This window comes from Silene latifolia, chromosome 8 (assembly GCF_048544455.1).
Source record: "Silene latifolia isolate original U9 population chromosome 8, ASM4854445v1, whole genome shotgun sequence".
Taxonomy (NCBI): Eukaryota; Viridiplantae; Streptophyta; class Magnoliopsida; order Caryophyllales; family Caryophyllaceae; genus Silene; species Silene latifolia.
The window spans coordinates 88,576,837-88,596,615 of NC_133533.1; the positions used below are offsets into that span (position 1 = coordinate 88,576,837).

Genomic DNA, 19,779 nt, shown 5'->3' on the forward strand with positions numbered 1-19,779 from the left:
GACAATGAAAACACGCAAGAGAATGAGGTAAATTTGACGCATTTTTGTACTGTTATTTTTTACACGCGTAGAACATTTTCCAGAAATAACGATTTCGTGTGAGATTCACGAAAGAGGCCAGGAAAAATCGTCCAAAAAACACGAAATTGCCCAGGCTAATTCGTGTAAAAAACACGAAACGGCCCAGGCTCATTCGTGTGATCTACACGAAATGGCCCAGGTTTTTTCGTGTGATTTACACGAAATGGCCCAGGTTATTTCGTGTATTTCACACGAATGGTCCCAGGCTGTTTCGTGTATTTCACACGAATGGACCTTTTTTTTTTTACGTTTTTGTGTTTTTTTTATACGTTTTTTTTTATTATTTTTATACGTCTTTGTGTTTCACACGAATGGACCTTTTTTTTTTTTAATTTTTAAAAAAACAGTTAATGGATTTAATTAGGAAAATTATGAAGATCCTGGTGAAGAGTGTTGATTACGGTGATATGTTTGTATTTGAGCATCCGTTTAACACATTTGAAGAAGCATTTGATCGTTGTGATGAAGTTGCATATGGGTTAGGCTTTCATTTGGTAAAGGCTAAGTATCACATGGAAAAGAGTCCTCCGTATAAAATAGTGAAATGTGAGCGATACGGACGTTATAATAGCAAGGCTAAGGATCCCTTGAAACCGCAAAGAAAATCGAAGACCAAAAAAATTATGTGTCCATTTTCATTAAGAATGATTAAAAAAGGTGAAGGTGTGTGGGTTGTTGTTCCGAAGTGCGGGGTTCACAATCACAAGTTTGGAAAGTTTCTAGAAGGTCATAGGCGTAGAGCGAAATTTTTTGAAGAACAAAAAGAATTGATTAAGCAGTATCGGCAGTCTCACGTGAAACCGGGGATGGTTAGACATGCTTTTACGCTTCGGTATCCTGATCAACCGCCCCCGATTCTGAAACAAATTTATAATGAGAATGCCCGATTGAGTGCGAAGGATAAAGATGGGAGAAATAGTGTGCAATATATGTTACATTTAGCGAACCAAGCTAACTACCTTCGTGAGTCCGTCAAACATCCTGAAACAAAAAAAACTTACACATGCTTGGTTTACTCATCCAGAGGCGGTGCAGATGTTTAAAGCGTGGCCAAATGTTATTCTAATCGACTCCACCTACAAGACAAATAAATACGGTCTTATATTGGTTCAATGTGTAGGTGTCACACCTGTTGGAAAAAGTTTTTTGATAGGTTACGCGTTAATTGAGAATGAGGATAGAGAAGGGTATAAGTGGGTTTTGAGAAGGTTAGAGTCATTGATGGAACCAGGTGTGAGGCCAACAGTCATAGTTACGGATCACGAGCGTGGTCTACTTGCTGCACTTCCTGCTGTATTTCGTACTTCCCATCATTTCTTGTGCTTATTTCACGTATACACCGCAATTGAGGCTAGAGCAACGAACATGGAGAGGAATGGTAATTTTGGGAAAGCGTTAGCACACGGTGCTTGGAAGAAAGTTGTTGAAGCTAAAACATTTGATGAATGTACCATGGAGTGGAATGAGTTGCGGAAAAAATATTGTGGTCATCCTGCACTTATCAGTTATCTTGAGTTGACTTGGTGGCATAAAATTCATATGTTTGGCAAATGCTTTACTAATTTGGTGCTTCATTTTGGCAACACAACTACGTCTAGAGTTGAGTCCGCTCATGCTCAAGTGAAGATGTGGTTAGGATCTGCTGAACTTACTCTTGAGAGTATATGGAAACGGGCTGATGTTATGATTCACGGGCAACATATTGAAATTCGTAAAACGCTGGAAGATTCTATAAGCAAGACAGTTGTTACTAATATGTATTATGGGAATATATTTTCAATGTTGAGTGGAAGAGTTTCGGCGACCGCCATTGAAGCAATGTTAGTGGAATATAATCGTGGGACTGATTTGGGTTATTATTTGGAGGAGAATTGTGGTTGCACATTATGGACGACCCATAAGCTATTATGTGCTTGTCGGTTACATACAGTTTTCCAGCGTTCTCGCCATAATGATGTGATGGAGGACCTTTTCGATAAATTTCGTGCTTCCCACCATTCGGTCCAAAGAGATGTAATTGAGTCATTGTTCACTAAGTTGTATCCTGAGGACGAGGTTATTGAGGAACCTGAAATAAAAGATACACGCCGTGGTCGTCCAAGGAAGTCCAATACCCGTAATAAATCCGCTTTCGAACATTCCAGACGTAGTTAACCGAGTACGACTACCAGTAACGGTGAAGGTATGTTAATATTTAATGTTAATATTTAGTTAATTTAAATTTTTAATAATAGTTTTTGTTTATATTTTTACTTAATTAATTTTTAATGTTAATATGTAGGTGATGGACCCCCCCCCCCCCTCCCCCCCGAGCTTAATTATGAGTTTATGACTATGTAACGGACGTCGGTCTTTTCGATTATCAGTATTGTATGCCTGAGGCGATCATTGATGGTTTTTTAGGAGCTTTTAACCCGGAGGGTGATGGTCATTGTGGTTTTCGGGTTATGTCGCATGCAAAAACAAGAAATCAAAAAAATTATCTCGAGATGCGAAAACAGTTGATGGTGGAGTTGCAACAGTTAATCTATATGACTATCTACTACATATTCGATCGGAGTTTGAGTCAGATTTGAGAGCATAATCCCATGGTTTATACATAAACTCAGACACTGTAACAACAAAATGATCCACTGAATTTGGAAAGCAGAATACAAAATTCCTTACCTTCATGAACTAAAAACTAAGAATGTGACCTTTTCAGAACGGGAAGCAAATTAGAGGGAAATAAGCAAGGTATTTTTTTTTTTTTTTTTTCGACAACAAGCAGAGAATAGCTTACATTATTCCAAATGTTACATAGTAGGCTATTCGACTAAGTAGCACCAGAAACCTGACAAACATCTCTAGTACTACGAAGCCATTCCTAAAGATTACATGAAAATTAACAACGTTAAAAACTACCACAAGACAACCTAAAACTAGAACATCGAGGGCATGTTGGTGAAGGAAGGAGGAATAGCCACAGGCCATAGAACAAGCTTCATACACATGGAAGACCTCCAAATACCGTCGATACATACGAGCCGCAGAGTGACAATAGCAAGGTGTACTTACACTCTTGCGAAAAGAGCGTAGAAAGACAAAGTGGTAAGCAAGACAACAAGGTCCGCCACCGGCGGAGATAAAACTCCTACACCTTAGAGATCGAACCCTCCGATCGTAGGACCAACAGATCAAGAACTCCGACATGCAATGTCCAACACGAACACGAACCCACGAGGACAGGACACCCATGCTCATAGTCGGTTGCGAAGAAACCATAACCCTAAGAAGGATAAGATACACGACACTACGAGCAACCCCACAGATTAGAGGACAGGACACCCATAATCTAAAGGAGGTTTTTATTAGAAATAACAGAGAAAAGAACAGCAGCATAAAAGATGAGACATAGGCCACCGAAGCCATCCAACCCAACGCCTCATCCAACCCAACTAAGACCAACCCGACCACACCTCAAACATACACCAACTCCAACACTGACCCACTCCACTCCAGATCAAGGCGTAAGCAACACAGCAACCAGGGCAATCAAAAGAACAACCCACCAACACCAAAAAGACACAAACACCAACGATGGTCACCGGCTCACCCAGACGAAACCCCCACAACAACACCAAAAACACATTCAGGCAACCACACAAAGGACCATAAACCCAGGCAGGGAACTAAAACACGCAAAAAGGATCAAGGACACTCCAACGAAACCCGTTTCACCAAACACCACCTCCCAGGACCACCGCCAAACAAACAGCCAGACAAAGAAAAGGAGCTACACAGCTCGACACAAAAAAGAAAAGGGGACGATAGGTGGGGGGAATGGGGGGATCACCAAATCAGTCCCAAGACAAGCCCACAAAGAGCAACAGAGAAGCAGACGGACGACACATACGGATAAACAAAAACAAGTGAGCCAACCCAGAGGTGGGGGGAATGGGGGGATCACCCCTGGTTTGGACATCAAAGACGACGGTGACAGGACAAGGGAACAGAAGGGCGGGAACGACAGTGAACCAAAACCTAACCCGATGGGTAAAACCCATCTCAAAGACAGAAAAAAACCAAAGAAAAACAACCTGGGAAACAACCAAACCGGGGGTGGGGGAAGAAGCCAAGGGCCGGGGATCACACCCCGGAGAAGCGAGCCGGAACGAAAGAGACGAGGAGTAGGAGAACGTTGGGGAAAAGGAGAACCACCGAGAAACCACTACAAAGAACACCCACAAACACCCAAGAACAATCCCGGAGCAGGGAAACACCGAAGATCAGCCACGGAACGGAATCAGTGAGGAGAGGCGATCAAAAGATCGAAGAGGTGGTCAATCGCCGGAGATGGGCCAAGGGACGACCCGATCTCCGGCGAAAGGTTGGCCGCAGATGGGAGGATCGAGTGTGGACGGAGGCGGCGGCGGCTCAATTAATTAGGGTTTTGATTTGGGGTTTTTTTGGGGGAAAAGGAGAGAGCGTTTTTAGAGGGAGAAAGGTTTTTTGTTCAAGCAAGGTATTTTGATGCTTAATGGTATGTCGTCCAGACAAGTAAACACTAGCAAATTGTTCACATGAAGAGGCAAATTAGAGGTTAACACTGTTACTCAGACGAACCAAGTAAAATACTCCTAATTAAAGTAAAATAAGCAAGGTATTTTGAAGCTTATTGGTATGTCATTTAGATAAGTAAGCTCTCGAACGGTTCAAACTTAATTTAAGATATCATACTTACGACATTGAAACCACCTTAACATGCCTTATAAGCTTCTTAAAAGTGTGTAGAAAAAAAGTACATGACATTGTGAACCTTAAGTGCTCAGCAACTGTATTTAAAGGATTTTATTACCTTGACAACAAAATATCATAAACCTAAACTGTGTCCTCTAAATACTAATGCGATTACATTGGCATATAAGTCATCCCTTTACGAGTATCATTAGTTTTGCCAAATTTTCCTCTCACAACTAAAATTTTCATTATTAAATGACTTACTTGAGTAGCTTTCGGTAGGAATTTAGCAATATTCCAAGACACAATGTCCACTTGAAGTTCACCAGAAGAGAGAGTTGAAATGCTGGCAAATGATGGCTCGTGACCTTTGGCCTGAATGCCTCCATGATTGTCCTGCAATATGGAAAAAAAAAATCTTCAAAATTTTGAGCACAAAAATATTTTAATACTCATTGTGGTAATTTGAATCACATGTATAAGTGTATAACCCGATGCAGCCACAACTTTGTTCAGTTGAGAGCATAGTGCTTACTTTATTGCTTCAGTTAGGAAGCTTTTTGAGGTCATTAGTCTCACTTCAGTAGTAGAAAAGATGTTTTGGATTACGAAATGCGTACGTCATTTAAGACAACTCTGGGAGATTTAGCAGCTAATTAAAGAGAGCTGCAATACTGTGAGAGTTACTCCTACCATTTCTACAGCCAAAGACTTTTTGCCTGCTAGTATGGGGTCTTCTTACCAAACACATACCCGCGGCCTAGGTATAAAGTACCATAATGGTCTCACTAGTCTGTGAGCCGTTGCACATGAAACAACATAACTTCACTTTCTGCATGGGCACTCATAAAATGATGTCAATTAATAGCTTGAATGCAACAGTTTGGTATCCCTACTGACAGGCAGAAAATCATTTATTTGACGAGTATGTGTTCTTTAGAGACATATGGGCTGGCTCTTAATATCTGACTTGGATCACTACGGATTTTTAAGGGAATTAACTCCTAAGAGAAATCTGCATTTTTTTTATCAATGAGATTCGTCCCATTTTAATTCTTGTAAGTGAAATCATTGAATTAATATCACATGAGGAGGCCTTATTGTAAGACGAGGTATCCATATGTGGAAACATGTCATTGATGTCTTGTGTTTTAGCCTTTAGGTAACTTGGTATAGATGTTCTTGTACTATTAAAAGTATGAACTTTCAGATTACAATGTTGTTAAATATATGTGGAGGTAGTCCCTGACACATCCTCACAAACAGGTATGACCAACAAAAGTTATGAAAAACTTCAATGTCTTGGGAAGAAATCTGTAGCAGTAGTCCTAAGATCACCGCCTCAAATACAATCTACTTTGTATGCCAACTGAAAGAAATATGTTTATGCAGGTCGTGTAATAAATAATGTAGAAGAATACCTAACCTTGTCCATGAAAAAGCAAAGAGTGCCACAAACATGTCCCTGTAAGCCTGTCACGACTTCTTTACCACAGAAAATGTTGTGCAAAGAGTGCCACAAACAAGTATGACCAACAGATGATTTCAGCAATTTGCAGCAGCTAAGTCTGCCTTTCCAGTGTCGAGAATAATTTTTGCAAAATTGGCAAAAACAATAGAGGCATCCACTTTAAGGAGCTCTTCCAACGCAATGTGAAACCTTTTGCATCACCTGTTATCAAAGATCAATTTATGTCAGTACTACCATTTTAACTTTTGAAAACTAGAAATATACATTTATTCTAAGGGTATGCATACATCTGCAATACAATGCCCGTATACAGATATGCTCACTTGTGACTCACCTATATCAATTCATTACATTTTCACCTTTCTAAGAAATAACCCACAATATCATTCCCATGTGAATGTGGATCCCAATCATCCCATTCTTCCCACATATTTTTCATCTTTTAAAATTTGGTCCAAGTCAGATGCTCTGTAATCAAGCGAGGGGCGGGAACCACAAAAGATGTCAAAGAGACAGATAAGAGGAGAGGTCTAACAGTAGCAATGCAATAACATCAAGCTCAGATAGCATAATGAATATACATAGCAAGCAAGTTTCCTCTTAGAAGTAACCCTATAAATCCGGTGTTTTATACATATAGCCATATAGGAAGAAGAATTTACCTTGTACAAGTATCATGAAATTCAGCCTGAGGATTGAAACGAGAAAGGAATGTAACTGAGAACAATTGCAGCAACGGTGACAGAATTTAGGAAATAAGCTGATAGCAGTGTTTAGATATCTAATATACGCAATCATAAACCTACAAAGCCGTTGATAAAGATGTTGTGAAATTGCATCAGCAGAACATTCCCCAATGTGACCTGCTGATTATCAGGCAATGCTCTAGAGAAAAAGATACCTATAGTGTACATAATCCAATCAAGGTCAAGGTTTCCAAGAGATACCCGTTAACCTGTATGACAAAAAAAAATGAAATCACAAGGCTCGTGTATGAGTCCAAGTTCATTTAAAGAGAGTGAAAGCAGCCTCAATCAATTTGTCTTTAAAAAATTACATGTGCATATCTCGAAATAAAAATCATCTCTTGCAGCCACTGAGATGATGCTGCGCATATTTGCGGGGTAACTTTTGCAACAACAGTTTGCTAGCCATCAGCTCCCTTGGGAATCAGTCTTGCATATAAAGCAAAAAAATAGGGTACATCATACAGATAGTTGAGAAATACGAGTAGTGAAGATAGACAGCACCGCCTTTACCTATTCCTGGTAGTATATTCCATTTCTGCTAATTACGATATCTGGCGTGGACATAAAACTGAGAAGCCTAATGACAGCTTCTCGTGGCGCTGCAAGTAACGATCCGTAACCTTACAGCATTACCGACACAACTATATAGTGTACTGGTAAATAAGAATAGAACCCAAGGGGGGGAAAAACTGTACTAGGTCTCAGCTTAGCAAACGCAACCATCATCGACGCATGGTTAGAATAAGAGAAGGAAATAGATTGCATGTTACACAAAGAGAGCTACAAACACACTGTACTTCTCTAGTTTAACTACGCTTTTAATGCCAAAATAAGTCTTCCTTTGAATTAATTCCTCCCAAATTTACACTTTTAAGTTTTAGCCCAAATCAACTCCATAGTTTAGTACACAATTACTCCCATAAGCAGTACTTTTTGCACAAACTTTTTTCATTTGCATACCCCTAATTACAAAAAAGCTCTAAATTTTGTTCTTTTTATTCCTAATCATACAACCTCTCAAATTAACCCAATTTTCCCATCAAAGAGAATAAATTGACTGCAGAACAAGCATGGAACTTGTAAATTGCAAATTATTAATTAGATTAATGTTGTTTTCACGCTTTTCTTAGTTTTTTTGTTCTGTAGACACGGAGGCTGCGGGAGGGAGACAATGGGTCAACTGTGGCCGGTACGTACGACGCTGGGTTCGCCGACGCTGGTAGGGGTGGAGGCGTGAGCATGAGGGAGGGGAGGGGGTAACTCGTTGGTGGGAGTGGCAGAGTGGCGGAAGGCGTTGGGGTTGTCGGTCGGAGATGGCAGGAGCGGCCAATTAGGGTTGTTGGAGTTGGGGGGCTGGGTGGATGGGTGGATGGAGTGGAGTGGGTTACTGGTTAGGTTGAGGGGGCGATTGTCATAATCAAGTCTCGAAAAAATTCAAAAAATTAACTGAGAATTATGAAATTTTCATTTTCGATTGTGGGCAAGCGCTCCTACTTAAAAATATGTATAAAAGAAAACACAAATAATAATAATAAAAAAAAAAAAAAAAAAAAAAAAAGAACAGGTTCCTCTTTACCAATGAATTTGAATAATACCGATCAATTTATATTGATATTTACCCAATGAGCCAAATACTAGTTCCAATCCTAACATGAAATAATGCTTCGTCTCAATATAATCCATAGAGATAGTCACCATAAGAAATATAATCAACAAAGATAATTTAGTATCACATAAGTGAACTCAATTCATCATCAGTGTAGCCACAATATTTCTTCAATTCCTTAAGGCGAACTCTCGTAAGGCCGGGGCTATCGGATTCCTTGATACCCTACAGAAATCAGTGAAATCACAAATAATAAGTATAAAAATAAGACCCGCAAAATCAGCCATACATATAAGAACTGTGTAATTGGTATCTTGGATTAAGTGGTACCTTTAAGTATTCCTTCAAGAGGTCATTACATGGCCTATAACCTTTGCCAGGCCCATAAAGATATGTCAGTCCGACATCTTGGAATTCCTCAGGCGAGCACTCTTCCCTGAGCAGTTGAATTGCTTCTTTCGTGGAAACTTCGTGTACTTGCTTTCCTAGGCATCCCAAGAGCTCATCCACATCACGCAGCCCTCGTGCTATAGCTACTCGATTCAGAGCCACCATCGTAACTAACCAATATGACAAAAGACAACTCATTCAAGTTATTCTATATCTGAGGCATTGTAAAACGACAGGACCAAACAGATAGAGCTCATTCAAGTTATTCTATATATGAGTACCTGGAGGCGGCCCAAAAATCCGAGTGTGAAAACCTGCATCAAACACGGGTAGAGAGAGGTGAAACTGGAAAATTGGAACAACTAATGGAATCACAATCTTTATCATAAAGAGGCTCTCGTGAATAAAATTCCCACCACCCATCCTGACCCTAGCTAATGGGATGATGATAATGACAGTTAAATCAAAATATAGAGGGAAATGGTAAGTAGCACAAACTTTTGTAGTATAACACAATTATTCGAATCAATACCAGAGATGGCTGCTAGGAACATTAATCATATACTCCCTCCATCCCGGTCAATTGTTGTCCTTTGGTTTTGGGACAAAGACCAAGGAAAGAGAAAGGGGTCGATTAGTAAATGACAAGTGGAATAATTGAGTGTGAATGATCAAATTGCTCATCAAGTTCATTCTTAAAATAGAAAGGACAACAAATGATTGAGACACCCAAATATGGAAAACGACAACAAATGACCAGGACAGAGGGAGTATTTCAGTAAAGTGTCACTAATTGAGACGGCTTCCCCCATAACTTTTAACTTTTTTTGCAAATAAGAGAATACGAGAGACGGCTGCTAGGAACACTAATTGAGTGCGAGATCCTCCCTTCGTCCAAATCATTCTACCTCTGATTCAAATAACCCTCCCTTAACAAAAAAAAGGTAAACAAATGATCGGGATGGAGGGAGCAATTTAGAAGGAGGAGCCTCATACAATTTATCACCGATCTACCATTGAAGCGAAGTCATTAACATGTTTATGATTAGCTAAAACCACTAGAAATATTAAATTTTCCGAATCACGCAAAAGGGAAATAGTTAAAATCAAACAAAATTACCAAACAAAATCAGAGAATAGAGGTTTTCTATGTAAATTCAGGTATTAAGAAGCAAAATTCAGGTTAATTCAGATATCAACTAAATAATTGATTGGAGACGTAAATAGAATCGAAAGGGTTAAAGTGAGACCTCTCATGAATCGGAACCCAGTGCCTCCGCCGCCTCCGCCGCCTCCGCCTCCACCGCCGCCGCCGCCGCGACCACCACCGCCTTTACCCATAACTTTTAACTTTTTTATCTCAAAACTGTCAAAAGGTATCAAGTTTGGTTGTCGAGGACTTCTAAATAATAAGGATGATGTACTCGTGCACTTTCGCCTTTCTTATATATATACGGGTATTTTTCCAATCTTTCCTAATAGGAATCAAAATCAAAACATCAAAGACGACTTATCTTAAACTAATTTTTGAAACCGTAAACTGCACAGTTGGTAACGAAAATTTTTTTGAAAGTAAAATTTTGCGTATTTTTTGAATATAGTAAATAAATAAATTTAAGAAATACATTGTCTACCCATACATTTTTGATAAGTTTATGTTAGTTAATTTTATTCGAAATATTTTGCATTTTTTCCTCAACATTTAAACTTATGAGAGGTGGAATACAAAATTGGATATAAAATTAGGTTTTTTTTTGTCAAAAACTACCTTATTTAGGGATATTTATAAAAAGACTACCTTACATTATTTTTTTGTTTGTAAGTACCTTTGTTTTTTTATTTTTGTTCAATAGCCATATTTGGTTAGTTTTCCGTCATGAGACTCTTTTCTTGATTTAATATTACGTAGGCCCAATTTCGAGGAAGTCAAGATGTACTTACACTTTACATTAGTGAATGTTTGTAATTATTATTGGAGTATATAAACATAAGTTTTGCTTGTCTGAAGTTAAATTGCAAGTTGGTCGCATTTGATAATTGTTGTCTTATGTTAACAGAGTCATGTGTGATACGCTAATGTCGTTAAACTAGCCAAATCTCTTCAGATTTTAAGCATATGTAGTTATTGAACAAAAATAAATAAAACAAAGGTAGTTGAAAACAAAATAAAATAATGTAAAGTAGTCTTTTTACAAATACCCCTAAATATAAGGTAGTTTTTGACAAAAAAACATAAAATTATTATAGATTTTACAACCAGTTTATTTACGCAATAAGCAATTAATTTTTACTCGTTTTTTGTACACTTTTGATTAAATTACCCCTCTTGTTCGTTCTCCAGTCAATTATCTACCTTATCTCTCACTTCCTTTCCACCCCCATCGCATGGTCGTCAGGAAGCAGCATTTGTCATCATTGATCGACTACCTCGAGACCCACCCCTCCACCCCAGTGGTGACCACACCCAACTCCTCGGACCATGATGTCCTTCTCCACCCTTATCTCAGCAGCCCCCACACTTAACCGCCACCCTGCAAACCATATCCTACGTCTTCCAACTACCATGCCCCATCTTGCTCATACCATCCCCTACATACGTCTCGTTTCTCCAGCATAACCACCATTTCGGCCCCATCTCATGCGTGACCCCCACTTCTCATAATCTTGTGCGACTCCCCACCCTACAGTACCCACTGTAACACCCCCACATACCAAGGTGCCTTACCAGAACCACCCTAGCATGAGAGACTGTTACCATCTCGGTTTCCCGAGCTTAGTATCAAAAGTAACCATTCTAAAACGTTTATTAAAGTATAAAGAGTTAACGATTACATGTTTCAAAATCAAAACCCAAACAAAAGTTCACTAGTACGCAAAACAACTAAATCTAAACAGCTAGTTTCGTGACGACGGAAGCTAGACTCGAATTGATGACTCCCCATCTCATTCCCAATGCTAAAGACCATCATCACTTGTCACAATCTGCTCATTATTCCCGAATGGATCACCACATATTTTACAGAACAACAAGGGAGTCAGTTCACTGCATAATCAAAATAAGACAAAGTACGGTAAAGATAAACAATTGTTCACAATCCACCTCCAACTCCGAATCACGTCTCATAACTGACTACACACTAAAGTGTGTAGCCCTTCCAGTGGGGGACCACAGCCTTGGCCACCTAAGCCCCTGCTCATCAACGAGCGATAATGTAAAACCCACATACTCCAAGTGCCTTACCAGGACCACTTAAGGCATGAGAATGCTACCATCTCGGTTACCCGAGGCCATGATAATCAAATGGACAATAACGAAACGTATTCTAATAATAATAATAAAGTTTAAAGCGATACAACCAACTCCGAAACTGTTAAAAGAAATACAAAGGTTCTCAAAATCCCAACAACTAAAGCAATTAGTTCAAGACACAGCGGAAGACTCTAGAACACGTGATGACTCCATCCCATCTATCCCTCACGTAAGCCATCATACCTGCTCAACAACTGCTCACCATCCCCGAATGTATCACCACAGTTTTTAAAACAAATAAATGGTGTCAGTACTGATCACATAAAACAACAGCTGCAACAAAACGATATTACAATCAAACAATCTCCAAACTCCGTCAAATCACCACACACACCTGACTACACACTCAAGTGTGTAGTCCTGCCAGAATACCCATTGCAACAGGTATTCCACACCGCTAGTGGGGGACTGATAAGTGCATACTTTATACATTTTAACCCCTTATATTAGTTTGATTTTACATATCATTTAGCACTTATCAAAGTGTTTCTAAGCTAATGTTGTGTTTCTAGTGCAATTGTGTGTTCAAGTGTGTTTTGTAGGAAAATGAGCTAAATGAGCTAAAGTACTATAAAATGTGCTAACACTAGAAGCAAGGCTAAGTATGAGAGCAAGATTGGACTAAGTGTTGGAAGTGCATGGATTTTGCTTGAAGAAAGTGTTGGATCAAAATGAAAATGCAAGCAAAGTCATTGTGCAAGTCAAAGCCCAAGAATTCAAGTCCAAAATATAGTGGAAACTTTGGATGCTAAAGAAGAGCTTAGGATGCCAAAATACTTAAGATGCCCTCCTTAATGCTCTTAATCACACTCATAAACAAGGCATTAAAGCACCAACTTTGGATACCTTGAGCATTAAACCAAGAATTGAAGAGAAAATTAAGATTGTGCTTAGGATGCCATTTTGGATTTCTCTACAAATTTCACTCTCTTATTTCCTATATAAGGGGTGTTAATCACCTTCTTTTTACACCATCTTTCTACACAATTTCTCATAATTCTCTCTAAGTTTAGTAGTTAGATTAGTTTAGTTATTAGTTTAGTTTAGTTTAGATTTAATTTATGTTATTTACATTTCCTATTTACATTTCAAGTTATAAAACAATTTACATTTACAAGTTATTTATATTACAAGTATTGTTCTTCCATTTCCATTTCCATTTCCAATTGCAAGGTAATTTCTAATTCATATTTTCATTATGTTTTCATTTATCATTAGTTTAATTTACATTTCCACCATGTTAGAGTAGTTTCTTTTGTCTAGGGAATAAAAGGAGCCATGCATAAAAAGTATTTGTAAAATGTTAAATTAGGTTGATATAATATTGTCTAATTGTTTCTATCACATGTTTGCACCTTAATATATAATCTTTGTTTAAGGCCTTATTCATAGATTAAGTTTGTTCATTCGTTCTAAAAGTCGAGAGGCATGGAACCGAATTAGACAAAGCATGTGTAGTAGGACGACCTAGTCATGGACGAGAGTTTCTCTAGGACCCGGTCTATGATTGATACTAATGCCGTAAGGTGGGTATCTATAAGCCTAAACAATTAGTTAACGTTATCTAATCCGAGTTAAACATGAAACATTTATAAAATTGCATGTGTGACCCGATTTCCCTAGACAATCTTTTAATCATATTGTTTTTGCATACTATCATACATTGTTTTATTCACAGTTTTTACATCATTATTTATAAACCAACTCAATCCTACCAACCATTTTCTACTAAGATAAATCTAATTTCATAACAACTAAATAATAACCACCGAGCTCTCTGTGGAATTCGACCCCTTAAATACTACATTCATTTGTTGTACCAAAGGGTATTTTTGCATAGGTGTGCGATAGCCTATCAAATTTTGGCGCCGTTGCCGGGGAGCACGGTTTTGTTTGTTATTTAGTTGTTGAATTTTATCTTGTTTTATTTGGTCTCGGGGAACACTTGTTCCTTGAGATTCATCTCACCGTTTTCTTGTAGTTTTAGTGCCTATTTTTGTAGGTGATAAAGCTATTGGACTTTCATAATGAGTTACGAATTCGTCCCACAACTCAAAGATGAGCCTTTTCCTGACTATCTTGACCGATTTTACTACTTTTGCGATAGTCTCATCTCCCTTGGACATGTCCTTGATGGGGATTACTTGGGTCATTTCGTGCTTGGCGGCATGGATTCCGAGACCCATGGATTGGCTCTAAAATTGAGTAATGGGAGTCTCTACTATATGATTGGGCCGGAACTTTGGAATTTCTTAGATTTCATGGCTTCCAAATGTCAGGAATTAGCAAGCCAATTCCATTATTGGCGCATTGAAGAGGAGCTTAAAGTGTTACAGGCTCGTTTGGGAAGAAATTCTCAAGAGAAACCGAGACGACGTGAGCCTATTTTCTCTCATTTTGCTTTTCTACCTCCCCATTGTGAGTCTTTTGCTACTAACGATTTTGACCTATTGGATGATGATGATGATGGTCCGATTTTATCTTTTAAAATCCCCCCTAGTGTCATTCAAAAAGAAAATGTAGAGACTCATGTTGATGACATTAAACCCCATAGTAGATGAGTCACCTTCTATAAATGAATTTGTCGAGATTCTTTGTACTTCTAATGAGGTTTCTCCCGAGTCTTTTGACCCCATTGACAATTTATTTGTAGAAGATATTGTTGATCCATTTGAGGAGGATAGAGGTCTAAGCACTTTCGACTTAGAAATTAAGTGGGATAAACCTCCCATTTTTGATGATCCTCTCCTCGTTCATTCTACTTACCACCCATTTGAGACCATTTATGATTATAATTTGTGCTCTAACGATTTATTTTATGGTCTTAAGCATGATGCTCCATCTCTTGCTGATGAATGGAGTGATACGGTGGTAATATTTGAAGTCTCTCTTGCGCCCATCGATAAGATTTATAAATTTTTACCCTTGCTCTTTCATGCTTTAATCTTATCAATTGCGTACATATGCTATCATGTTGCTCATACGCAGATATATGATAGACTTCTAAGGGCTTTGGCGAGCTTTTTAAGCAACAAAAGTCCTATATTCCCAAGACCCTTCTCAAGCTAGCTTGGGGGAAGCTTCTAAAAATTAGTATGCATTTATTTTTCTTTATTTTCTGCATGTGTCATTTCCATTTCCTCTTGTTGGCTTTACTTGTCTTTCTTTGTGGGTTTTTTTTGCGGCTAACCCCGTTTTACACATTGAGGACAATGTGATGTTCTAGTTTGAGGGAGGGATTTAGTGTGTCTAGTTTTTTTATTGCTTTCAAATAAATTGAAAAAATCAACAATTTTCGAAATTTGTGTTGGTTTGCATTTAGTTTTTGAAAATTTAGTGAGAATTTTTGAAAATTTGTGTTGCTTTTTGCTCTAATTTTTGCTTGTCCTACTTATGCCCTCTTGTTTGTCCCATTTTTGGCTTGATAGCTTTTGATTCGTGCTTTAGACGGGATATAGCATGCATGGGGATGTCTTGACATAGTAGGTGGAAGATGGAAATTAAACCAAGTAGGCTTGATCTTGACTTTTGGCAAGCTACAAAATTGGTAAGGTAGAACCTCCTTAAAGGCCATTTCATATTTATTTGGTCTCACTTAGGTGAGTGGTAGGTCTCCTTATGGTGTGTGTTACATCAAAACGCACAAATATGGTCTTCTTTTCATCTCTTTTAAGCATTACTTTCATTTTGCTATGCATTTTTGAAGCCAAATTCACATTGATAAATTTGCCCATTTTCTAGCCCCCTTCACATGTTCTTATTCCCTAGCTACATTAAAAATAGCCTACCCTTGTTAAAGCTAGTAGCTATGTCTTTTGGTGATAGGATGCTCAAAATTGGGATGTTCTTTAAAATTTATGTCATTGTGAGTTTGTTTGCCGCATGTCATTGTTTTCCGGTTGTGCTATGAAAGAAAGAATTAGAGTTGAAGAAAAAGAAAAAGAAAGAAAAAATGAAAAAAAAGGGATGAGAAAAAAAATGAAAAGAAAAGAAAAAAAAGAAAAGAAAAGATTTGTTTGATGAAGTTGATGTTAATAATAAGTGGTAGAAGAAGAAGAAGTTAAGATTTCTCATATGGTTAATTATATATTTTGGAGAAATTCTTAAGGTTTGTAATGTAAGAAGTCATTTGTCTTCTAATTGGGTTATTTTGGGTTGGAATGAGCATTTTCACATGGTTTTGTTGCTAGCTTCACATTAGCTCCGCATAGCCATAATCATTTGTCCCCCTTATGTCCCATATCACAATAAAGCCTTCTTCTAACCCTTTGGCTTCATTATTTGCTTGCATTTGATTGTTTTGGCTTATGATTTGATTGTTTACCATATTATATTGTGGGCACACTCTCATGAGTCGAGGATTGTTGAGTGATCAATCACAAAATGTCCTTTTATACAAAATTGAGTTATGAGTGGATCGTGAGAGTCCGAAAGTCAAAAGATCATGCAAGAGCCGAAAAGTTTACTTGAAGTCTTCTACGCTACGCCGCCATGTAAATCTCATCCATGATTTTGCTTATCCTTATGCCCATGTTGTTTCGGGATTTGAATCAATTGCTTATTAGCTACTTGGGATTTGAAATGTTGGGATGATCTTGCTTGAGGACAAGCAAGGACTTAGCTTGCGGGAGTTTGATAAGTGCATATTTTATACATTTTAACCCCTTATATTAGTTTGATTTTACATATCATTTAGCACTTATCAAAGTGTTTCTAAGGTAATATTGTGTTTCTAGTGCAATTGTGTGTTCAAGTGTGTTTTGTAGGAAAATGAGCTAAAGTACTATAAAATGTGCTAACACTAGAAGCAAGGCTAAGTATGAGAGCAAGATTGGACTAAGTGTTGGAAGTGCATGGATTTTTCATGAAGAAAGTGTTGGATCAAAATGAAAATGCAAGCAAAGTCACTGTACAAGTCAAAGCCCAAGAATTCAAGTCCAAAATGTAGTGGAAACTTTGGATGCTAAAGAAGAGGTTAGGATGCCAAAATACTTAAGATGCCCTCCTTAATGCTCTTAATCACACTCATAAACAAGGCATTAAAGCACCAACTTTGGATACCTTGAGCATTAAACCAAGAATTGAAGAGAAAATTAAGAGTGTGCTTAGGATGCCATTTTGGATTTCTCTACAAATTTCACACTCTTATTTCCTATATAAGGGGTGTTAATCACCTTCTTTTTACACCATCTTTCTACACAAATTCTCATAATTCTCTCTAAGTTTAGTAGTTAGATTAGTTTAGTTATTAGTTTAGTTTAGTTTAGATTTAATTTATGTTATTTACATTTCCTATTTACATTTCAAGTTATAAAACAGTTTACATTTACAAGTTATTTATATTACAAGTATTGTTCTTCCATTTCCATTTCCATTTCCAATTGCAAGGTAATTTCTAATTCATATTTTCATTATGTTTTCATTTATCATTAGTTTAATTTTTATTTCCACCATGTTACAGTAGTTTCTTTTGTCTAGGGAATAAAGGGAGCCATGCATAAAAAGTATTTGTAAAATGTTAAATTAGGTTGATATAATATTGTCTAATTATTTCTATCACATGTTTGCACCTTAATGTTTAATCTTTGTTTAAGGCCTTATTCATAGATTAAGTTTGTTCATTCGTTCTAAAAGTCGAGAGGCATGGAACCGAATTAGACAAAGCATGTGTAGTAGGACGACCTAGTCATGGGCGAGAGTTTCTCTAGGACCCGGTCTATGGTTGATACTAATGCCGTAAGGTGGGTATCTATAAGCCTAAACAATTAGTTAACGTTATCTTATCCGAGTTAAACATGAAACATTTATAAAATTGCATGTGTGACCCGATTTCCCTAGACAATCTTTTAATCATATTGTTTTCGCATACTTTCATACATTGTTTTATTCACAGTTTTTACATTATTATTTATAAACCAACTCAATCCTACCAACCATTTTCTACTAAGATAAATCTTATTTCATAACAACTAAATAATAACCACCGAGCTCTCTGTGGAATTCGACCCCTTAAATACTACATTCATTTGTTGTACCAAAGGGTATTTTTGCATAGGTGTGCGATAGCCTATCAGGGACCGTAGCCGTTGCCATCTAAGCCCCGCTCATCTCATCCGAGCGATAAACCCATGTTCATTAATGTGCACATCCCTTCTGTGGCGGGTTCCACAGAAGGCGAATCAAGGGCGTGAAGCCACTCCCGCAAGTGACTCCACTCAGCCAGGGACGCATCCCGAAGATCACAGACAGTTATATGACAGTCACCTTACACAATCAACAATTACCAAAACTAATTCCAACACGATAAATAATCAACAACAACAACGATCACCAACAATACTATGTAATCAATACTGAATAGGGAAACTCTACCTGAAATAGCAATCACCACAGACGATCTAGCAGCTAATCAGAATTTCTACTCAACGAATCCTCCTCCTATAACACGTATACATACAATTACTACCAATGTCATACAAAACACCCAAAACCCCCAATATCGCCCAATTAGGGTTTTAAATAAACTCAACGAAACACTACATAAATTATATAAGGAACTTACCCCTGACACGACGATCACAACTGTGTAAAGAACAAGATGATCCGACGAACTTAGCTTTGGGATTTGCCAATAACGCGAGAGATGCAATGAACGTAACTTCTAATTGTCTCTTGAAAAGTTTAGAATGTTGAAAAGGTGTTTAAGAAGTAATGACGAATCCTTTTATATTAGTCTCGCGTTATTAACAAAACCGGTCAAAACAAACCCGTAAAACAAACTTACTCGGTCGAGTAAGTGACTTACTCGATCGAGTGCCCCTTTCTCGATCGAGTCCCCAACTTACTCGATCGAGTACCCTACAGGCAGTCTACTGATTTGCGTTAAAAACTACTTACTCAACAGAGTAAGCCCCACTCGATATAGTACCCATAGACATACAAAATCGTAGTGTTAGACTCTTCCCTCCTTAAAAAGAATTTCGTCCCCGAAATTCAACCCATAAACAAAAACAAAACATACTAACTTCCCTCCGACACAACAACATAACCAAAACTCAAAACAAAACTCAAAACACACCACTCATAATAACACTCAACCCGACTCAAGACAACTACTAACTGTACTAAACCAACATAAATCATGCAAAAACTCTATGCAACCATCTCCTACCCCCCTAAAGGAAACATGGTTATGTCCCCGTAACCACACATACCTGATCAAAAAGAGACGGATACCGCTCCCTCATAGCCTCCTCCGCCTCCCAAGTAGCCTCCTCAACCTTATGGTTAGACCAAAGAACCTTAAGTAACACTGTTTCCCCATGTCTAGTTTTCCTAACCTTGCGATCAAGAATCTGTTTCGGCACCTCAAGATAAGACAAGGACTCATCCAGCTCGATGTTCTCTACATCTAACACATGTGAAGGATCACTCACATACTTCCGCAACTGAG

At 38.0% G+C, this 19,779-nt stretch overlaps 1 protein-coding gene and 1 long non-coding RNA gene across 4 annotated transcripts; both read right to left on the minus strand.

Annotated features, from left to right (window-relative positions):
- Window positions 1-2,845: 2,845 nt before the first annotated feature.
- Window positions 2,846-8,502, minus strand: LOC141597060 (uncharacterized). 2 transcript variants are annotated; one of them, XR_012522679.1, is made up of 4 exons: window positions 7,329-8,502; window positions 6,934-7,226; window positions 6,227-6,472; window positions 2,846-5,196 (listed from the first exon to the last, which is right to left on the minus strand). It is a non-coding gene; the product is annotated as an uncharacterized LOC141597060 (long non-coding RNA). The 2 variants fall into 2 exon arrangements; XR_012522678.1 differs by having other exon boundaries at window positions 6,227-7,226.
- A 101-nt stretch (window positions 8,503-8,603) lies between these two features.
- LOC141597061 (uncharacterized) lies at window positions 8,604-10,591 on the minus strand. Of its 2 annotated transcripts, XM_074417381.1 has the most exons (4): window positions 10,267-10,591; window positions 9,298-9,330; window positions 8,957-9,186; window positions 8,604-8,851 (listed from the first exon to the last, which is right to left on the minus strand). In XM_074417381.1, exons 1-4 carry the CDS (start codon window positions 10,355-10,357, stop codon window positions 8,750-8,752), a joined length of 456 nt encoding a protein of 151 aa, XP_074273482.1. In that variant the 5' UTR covers window positions 10,358-10,591; the 3' UTR covers window positions 8,604-8,749. The 2 variants fall into 2 exon arrangements, with proteins under 2 accessions (XP_074273482.1, XP_074273481.1); XM_074417380.1 differs by lacking the exon at window positions 10,267-10,591 and having other exon boundaries at window positions 9,298-10,260.
- Window positions 10,592-19,779: the final 9,188 nt, after the last annotated feature.

Excerpts from the sequence above, each read along its gene's own strand:
- LOC141597061 (XM_074417380.1), bottom strand. The coding sequence starts at position 9,439 with ATGGGTGGTGGGAATTTTATTCACGAGAGCCTCTTTATGATAAAGATT. Across the intron at positions 9,187-9,297 it reads GATTTTTGGGCCGCCTCCAG|TTACGATGGTGGCTCTGAAT; the intron begins GTACTCATATAT and ends CATATTGGTTAG. Across the intron at positions 8,852-8,956 it reads TCTTGAAGGAATACTTAAAG|GGTATCAAGGAATCCGATAG; the intron begins GTACCACTTAAT and ends TGATTTCTGTAG.